General features: G+C 46.9%; 1 protein-coding gene across 5 annotated transcripts; it reads left to right on the top strand.

The window, feature by feature from the left end:
* Nucleotides 1–4,963: 4,963 nt before the first annotated feature.
* On the top strand, nucleotides 4,964–7,019 carry Mia (MIA SH3 domain containing). 5 transcript variants are annotated; one of them, XR_002381502.2, is made up of 5 exons: nucleotides 4,964–5,853; nucleotides 5,939–6,099; nucleotides 6,489–6,599; nucleotides 6,719–6,806; nucleotides 6,934–7,019. XR_002381502.2 is itself a non-coding variant. In XM_021223331.2 (4 exons), exons 1-4 carry the CDS (start codon nucleotides 5,733–5,735, stop codon nucleotides 6,955–6,957), a joined length of 417 nt encoding a protein of 138 aa, XP_021078990.1. In that variant the 5' UTR covers nucleotides 4,966–5,732; the 3' UTR covers nucleotides 6,958–7,019. The 5 variants fall into 5 exon arrangements, 3 of the variants coding, with proteins under 3 accessions (XP_021078990.1, XP_040590425.1, XP_005086634.1); XR_001197526.3 differs by having other exon boundaries at nucleotides 4,976–5,853; nucleotides 5,939–6,072; XM_021223331.2 differs by lacking the exon at nucleotides 6,719–6,806 and having other exon boundaries at nucleotides 4,966–5,853.
* The last annotated feature ends 550 nt before the right edge of the window (nucleotides 7,020–7,569 follow it).

Genomic DNA, 7,569 nt, shown 5'->3' on the forward strand with positions numbered 1-7,569 from the left:
TTCCTGTCACATTCGGCCTCTTCCATTTCAGCTAAGTATTCATCACATGTACCAGCTGTAACTTTGGCGGTTTGAGGTGTGACGGTAAAACTAACAACTTTTTTTTCCTTTTTCACAGGCTCTGTTATTTCCTTAGGTCTCTTTTCTTTGGGTTTTTTGAGACAGGATTCTCTATGTAACAGCCCTGGTTGGCCTCGAACTCAGAGATCCACCTACCTCTGCCTCCTAAGTGCTGGAATTAAAGGCGTGTGTCACCACCTGGCTTTCTTTATCTAAACTTATTACCTCATTCCTTGTAGAAAGCATGAAACTTTTTGGCTAATGCCCTGTCCCCGTTGCCTGGGAGTGGAGTGGGGAGTTAGGATCACTTGCTACTCTTCCAGAGGACCCAACTTTGGTCCCAGCACGCACTTTGGTTCATAATTGCCTATAACCCCAGCCCCGGGGATCCGCTACTCTCTTCTCGTGTGCACATATACCCACTCCCAACCTACACATAAATAAAATCGTGGGGGACTGGAGAGATGAGTCAGAGGTTAAGAACACTGGCTGTTCTTCCAGAGGTCCTGAGTTCAGTTCCCAGCAACCACATGGTGGCTCACAACCATCTGTAATGAGATCTGGTGCCCTCTTCTGGCATGCAGGGATACATGCAGGAAGAACACTGTATATATAATCTTTAAAAGGGGGGGCTGGAGAGATGGCTCAGTTAGGAGCACTGTTCTTCCAGAGGTCCTGAGTTCAATTCCCAGCAACCACATGTGGCTCACAAGTATCTATAATAGGGCCTGATGCCGTCTTCTGTGTTGTAGGCAAACATGCAAGTATGGTAAATAAAGTCTTTTTAAAAATAAATCTTTAAAATTTTTCCTGATGTCCTCTTTACATTCCAGATTGATTTCGAATTCTCAGTTCTGCCCAGGACTCCCAAATTCTGGAACTACAGGTCCATGCCAGCACAGTTGGCAGCACCAGTAGTACCGTGCCTTTGAGTCCGGGATAAAGTACAGTGAGGATGGCTTGGACCCAGGCAGTAGGACATAGCCTTGTCTGCTGACATGAATGAAGGTGGTTAACATACAGTGTGGATACACACAACAAAAATTTGATTCACATGCTTGGCAAGCTGAAATGGAACTGAGTGAGATTTCGTTGCATTATTCAAAATTAGTTGTAATTTAAGATATTTCTAGAATTTTCCATGTAACATTTCTAGGTTATGTGAAACCATAGTAATCCAAACCATGGATAAGAATGGTGAAGGGAGGGGGCTGGAGAGGTTAAGAGCAACGACTGCTATTCCAGAGAGAGGTCTTGAGTTCAATTCCCAGCAACCACATGGTGGCTCACAATCATCTGTAATGATGTCTGGTGCCCTCTTCTGGCCTGTGGGCATACATGCAGACAGAGCACTGTATACATCAGAATGGTGAAGGGTGTCTGAGTAGAAAAAGAATGATGAGATGTTCAATTCATTATAAAAAAAGAACAGGCAGTGGTGCCGCATACCTTTAATCCAGAACTCAGGAGGCAGAGGCAGGCAGATCCCTAAGTTTGGGGCCATCTTGGTCTACTGAGTAGGTTCCAGAACAGAAAGCTAAAGAGGAATCCTGCCTCAACAGAAAAAAAAGGCTGAGCCGGTGTTGGTGGCCCACATCTTTAATCCCGGCACTCAGGCAAAGGCAGGTAGATCCCTGTGAATTTGAGGACAGCCTGGTCTACAGAGTGAGTTCCAGGACAGCCAGGGCTACACTGAGGTAGAGGCTGCCTTTTGACTTTGGGGGAGGACTGGAAAGATGACTCAGTGGTTAAGAGCACTGACTGCTTTGGAAAAGAATGGAGTTTGATTCCCAGTACCCACATGTCAGTTCATAATTGTCACTCGGCTCCCAGGGGATCCGAAGACATCAGGTACACCTACATAACCTACATACGCAGCACACATTCAGACAGCAAACCCATAAGGTAAAATTTAAGAGGCCAGGAAAAGTTCCTTGTGTCAGTCCCTCTGAACCCACCTGCCATAGTCAATGCCTACAGTCCAGTCCTATTCCTAAAGTAACTGGATCCTGAAGCAGTTGTCAGTGCTTGGAGGCAGATCTGCCCATGTCCAACTTCTGATGGTGCTCCACCTGTCAGACAGCTCTAACATTTCTGACCCACCAAGAGCTAATGGTAATTTTCCTTGCTGTCACAGTCATCCTCATATCAGGTAAGCATTCTGGCACTGTGTACATTGGAAGCACTGGGTGTTGTCAAGCTACTGCATTTGGAGTGTCTAATGCATTGGTGTTTAAGAAAACTGGATTTTGGGAATTGGATTTCTTTCTACAATGCAAATACGGTGAATGCGCTTTGTAAACACCTGCTGTTTTGTTTGAAGCTTTACGCGCTTAAGCAGATAGCTGTTCTACCACACTGTGTGTGTGTGTGTACACATACACTTTGTGTCTCTAAATCTGTTGCTTTGTATAATGTAGCCTTGGCTGTTCTAGAACTCGCTCTGTAGACCATGTTGACTTCGAACTCATAGAGATCTGCTTACCTCTGCCTCCTGAGTGCTGGGATTAAAGGCACTTGTATCAGAAGTTATTTTTTTAATCTTAGGTTTATTTTTACATTATGTACATGAATGCTTTTCCTTCATATATGTAGAGGCACCACCCTGGTGCTCATAGAGGTCAGAAGAGGGCTTCAGATCCCTTGGAACTGGAGTTATGGATGGTTTGTGAGTCACCATGAGGGTGTTAGGAACTTAATCTGGGTCCTTTGCAAGAGCAGCAAGTACTCTTAACCACTGACGTAGAAGTCAATGTGTAACAGGATGACCTTGAGTGTCTGTCCTCTTACCTCTGCATTGCTGGTGCTGTGGGTGGACCCCAGAACCCAGTAGATACCAGGCCAAGGATTCTACCAACAGAGCTATATCAGCAGCCCTTTATTAGTTAATTGTCTCCCAGAAGCCTTCAGATGTTCATTCCTCAATGAATCTTCACAGCACTAAGATTTGGAACCAGTATAGTGCTTACAGTGAAATAGTGCACGAAGAAACACCTTCCCATTTTAAATTGGGAACTGAAACATGAAGACAACGTTACTATCATGTTCTGTAATGCCAGTTTCACCAGCTTTTGACCAAAGCTTTTCCAGTAAATCTCTACGACCTAAGCACTTATTTCACACCGATCTTACTGGCTTTATTTCTATGGTGTTGGACATTGAGCCCGTGGCTTTGTGCATACTTGACAAACTCCATCCCAGGACTCTTGTCTTATAAATGATAAGTTATGCATCATTTTTCGTGTTGGGGACTAAACGCAAGACTAGCAGGCACTCAACCATATCTTAGTTACTGTTCTATTTGCTGTGAGAGACACTGTGACCAAAGAAACTTAACGAGTACTTGGGATGGGGGCTGGAGAGATGGCTCAGAGATTAAGAGCACTGGTTACTCTTCCAGAGGTCCTGAGTTCAATTCCCAGCACCCACATGGTGGCTCACAACCATCTATAGTGGGATCTGATGCCCCCTTCTGGCATAAAGGTGTAAATGGAGATAGAGCACTCATACTTAAATAAATAAATAAAATCTTTTTAAAAAAAGTACTTGGGGACTTGATTACAGTTCAGAGGATTAGTTCATGGCCATTATGGAGGAGATCATGGCAACAGCCAGGCGTGGTGCTGGTACTTACAGCTGATCTGCAAGGCGGAGGCTCAGAGAGCCAGGGCTGGCTTAGGTTTTTTTAAAACCTGAAAACCCATCCCCAGTGACGCATCTTCAGACAAGGCTGCCCTTCCCTATCCTTGCTAAACAGTCCACCAAGTGGGAACCAGACACTCAGTTATATTAACGTATAAGGACTGTTTTCATTCAAACTGCCACAACCATTCAGGTATGTGATTGCATTTTTGGGCCTCTGTCCCCTGCTACCTGTGAATGATTTATTGCTTCTGAGGGATGTGCCTTGAGACAAATCTTGTTCCCCTTCCTGGTCCAGTTACCTTGGGACACATGTTCTTTTTTTTTTTTTTTTTTTTTTGGTTTTTCGAGACAGGGTTTCTCTGTATTGTTTTGGAGGCTATCGGTCCAGCCCAGCCTCGAACTCACAGAGATCCGCCTGCCTCTGCCTCCCGAGTGCTGGGGGGGACACATGTTCTTTATATACTCCAGTTTCTTCATGAACTGGGTGTAACATGAATAATAAAAACCCAGAGACAGGCCGGGCGTTGGTGGCGCACCCCTTTAATCCCAGCATTCAGGAGCCAGAGGTAGGCGGATCTCTGTGAGTTCGAGGCCAGCCTGGTCTACAGAGTGAGTTCCAGGACAGGCTCCAAAGTAATACAGAGAAACCCTGTCTCGAAAAAAAACAAAAGAAAAACAGAAGCAAAGCAGCCAAGCCACTAGAGAGCTCTCACCTCTACAAAGGCTGGGGCGATCCTGACCGCAACAAGGCTGTAGACTAACTGTCCAGAATATGGGACCCTGCTCCTGGTTTATATTTTCTCTAGTGCTGGCATCGAAGGTGTGAGCTGTTTCTCTTTTAGACTGATTCTCTCTCATGTAGCCCAGGGTGGCCTTGAACTCAAAGAGACCCATCTGCCTCTGTTTTCTGAGTCCTGGGATTAAAGGTGCATACTACCACTGCCTAGCCTCTATGGTTGTGGCTAGCTTTGCATTCTGATCCCCAGGCAAGCTTAGGTCATAAAAGTATCACCACAACTGGGCTCTTTAGAGCAATGAAGAGTATCCCTAAGGAAAAAACATACTTGATTCTAATCCTGCATGGTAGTCCATCACCAGGAAGACAGAGGCAAGTAGAGGATCTCTTGTGACTTTGAGGCCAGCCTGGTCTATATAGGGAGTCCCAGGTCAGCCAGGACTGTATAGTAGAACCCTGTCTCAAAAACGGGTGGGCTGAAATGATGGTTCAGCAGTTAAGAGCAAGCACTGACTGCTCTTCTAGAGCCAGGTTTAATTCCCAGCACCCATGTGGTTGGTGGCTCACAACTGTCTGTAGCTCCAGTTGCAAAAGATCCAACACCCTCTTCTGACCTTCAAGGGTACCAGACACACATGTAGTACACAGATACACTAAAACAAACAACCCTCCACCAGTAACAGCAACACTTGATAGATGTTTGCTTTCATTGCAGATTAGGGAGTTGAGGCTGAGACTAGAGTAGCTTAGCTCATGTCTTCCTGTGGGGAATGAGTCTGTGGGCATGCATAGTGAGCTCGGCGGAGCAGTGCCTAGCCCGAGACCAGATACTCAGTGTTTGTTCCATACCTGGGACCTGTGGCTAGGGCTGGTAATCAAAGAACTGCCTTGTTCTCAGGCCTCTCAGCACAGGAAATTCCAAGGTGGTTTTCTATGCTGACCCCTCTTGTTAGGTCTCTGGAGGATCCTGGTACCTAAAATGACTTGAAGAAGGAAATCAGATAGCCCAGCCTGCCTATCCGGGTCTCTGAATATCAAGGGGGTGCTGCTATTTGGAGTGGCCTGGCTTGCTTTGGGCTCAAGTGGGCATTTTCTTTGGCCCATAGCCCTTACCCTGTCTCTGAAATGGTTCTGGCTGAATAACAACCTTGGGGGAGTGAGTGGGGGGTGTAATTTGGTTTGGGGCGGAGACAGGATTAAGAACACAGTTTTCCTTGTGACTCAGCACGGAGGGAGAGGGCAGGAGGAGTCTGGAGACCCTGTTTCTCACTTTGGTCATCCTCGGCCCAAGATGGTGTGGTTCCCAGTGCTCCTTGGTGTCATCTTGTCTGTTTCCCCAGGGCCTACTGAGGCTGAACGTGACATGCCCAAGCTGGCTGACTGGAAGCTGTGTGCGGATGAGGAATGCAGCCGTAAGCCTCGGGGAGGAAGGGTGAGGGGCTGAGGGCTTGGAAGGCCGGTCTGTGTTCAAGTTGCTGTCATTCCCTTCTCCTCCAGATCCTATCTCCATGGCTGTAGCTCTTCAGGACTACATAGCCCCGGACTGCCGCTTCTTGAACATATATAGGGGCCAAGTGGTGTATGTCTTCTCCAAGCTGAAGGGCCGTGGGCGGCTCTTCTGGGGAGGCAGTGTGAGTCTTCAGAGTGAAGGGTATGGGGTATGAGGTATACCCTGTTTTCCATCTGAAGGGGAAATTTGGGTGGGTGGGGGAAACAGAAAATTGGGGGATAAGGTTATTTTATCACCTACTGCATTTTTACTTTAGCAGCTCCAGGGCAGCTTGGTTCCCAGCTCTTTTCCAGGCCTCGGATACAATAGTGAACAAACAGTCCCTTTCAATTCTATGGGTAGAGGCAGGCAACCAGAGAGCCATCAGAAGTGGCAGCAAACGCGCCCCCGTGAGGATTAGTTATGGAGGCTGCATTCTGCCCATGAGCAAATAACATTTAAGCTGAGATTCAAGTTAGAGAGAGAAGATTGTGTCCTGGAGTTCAGCAGGCATGAGTACCATTTTTTCCCCAGATGGACTTATAAGTTCTTCTCCAGGTTCAGGGAGATTACTATGGAGACCTGGCAGCCCGCCTGGGCTATTTCCCCAGTACCATTGTCCGGGAGGACCTGATTCTGAAACCTGCCAAAATTGACATGAAGACAGATGTGAGTGTCTTGTGCTGGAGGTGGGAGTGGAGGGTGAGGGCTCCTTCACTTTCTCACCTGTGAGAAGTAATTAGTTTTGTTATTGTTAGTAATATTTGTATATATTTTTCTTGAGACAGGGTATGTACCCAGGCTGGCCTCAAAATCACTAGCCTTCGGCTTCAGCCTCTTGAGGGCTACTTCGTTTTCAGGCTGCTTCGTTTTCAGGCATGTGCAACCAGGCCCTGCTCAAGTGATTTCTAATTGGGAAAAGTAGAGGTTACAGGGCTTGAGAAGATAATTTGTTTATTTCTGTGAGAGCAAACCTGATCTACTGTTTCCCCCTTTTTTTCAGAAATGGGATTTCTACTGTCAGTGAACTCAGCCTACTGTTGTCCCTCCCAGCTTTGGCGTTATTCAAATACAGCAGCCAACTGCAAACTGTTTGTCTCTTTCATTCTTGAGGTTGGGTACACCTTTGCAGAGGAAATAGTTCTCGGGTTCCGGAATGTAACCAATCAGTGCCCTGGATGTGGCAACGTCAGTGGTTGCTAGGCAGAGTTTCACTGGTGTAAACCCTTTGCTCCCAGCAGGTCTGGGGCCCCGAGCAAGGGAATAAACTAAACAGAACAATGCATGCTTTTCTCCCTTGAGAAGGACTTAACTATTGGTAATGAGCCAGTTGGATCCTTCGTGACGAGGGCACAGATCGCACAACAGACCTTTTCCTTTTTTTTTTTTTTTTTTTTTTTTTTTTTTTTTTTTGAGACAAGGTTTCACTGTGTAGCTGTGGCTGGCCTGGAACTCACGCTGTAGACCAGGCTGGCCTCGAACTCGTAGATATGCACCTGCCTCCCGCCTCCCGAGTGCAAGGGTTGAAGGCGCGCATCACCATGCCAGACCGGCAGAGGTTTCCGTGCCGATGGGGAGCAACGTGTGCGTGTCGTCTCAGCTTTCCCCCTTCCTGCCTGTGGAGCTAGAAAGCGCACCC

The sequence above is a fragment of the Mesocricetus auratus genome, unplaced genomic scaffold (genome assembly GCF_017639785.1).
Source record: "Mesocricetus auratus isolate SY011 unplaced genomic scaffold, BCM_Maur_2.0 Super-Scaffold_100038, whole genome shotgun sequence".
In the NCBI taxonomy this organism is placed as follows: Eukaryota; Metazoa; Chordata; class Mammalia; order Rodentia; family Cricetidae; genus Mesocricetus; species Mesocricetus auratus.

Bases quoted from the DNA above. Each gene is read 5' to 3' on its own strand.
- Mia (XM_021223331.2), top strand. From the start codon at position 5,733: ATGGTGTGGTTCCCAGTGCTCCTTGGTGTCATCTTGTCTGTTTCCCCA. The intron at 5,854-5,938 runs GTAAGCCTCGGG...CTTCTCCTCCAG, and splicing joins TGCGGATGAGGAATGCAGCC to ATCCTATCTCCATGGCTGTA. The intron at 6,100-6,488 runs GTATGAGGTATA...GTTCTTCTCCAG, and splicing joins TTCAGAGTGAAGGGTATGGG to GTTCAGGGAGATTACTATGG.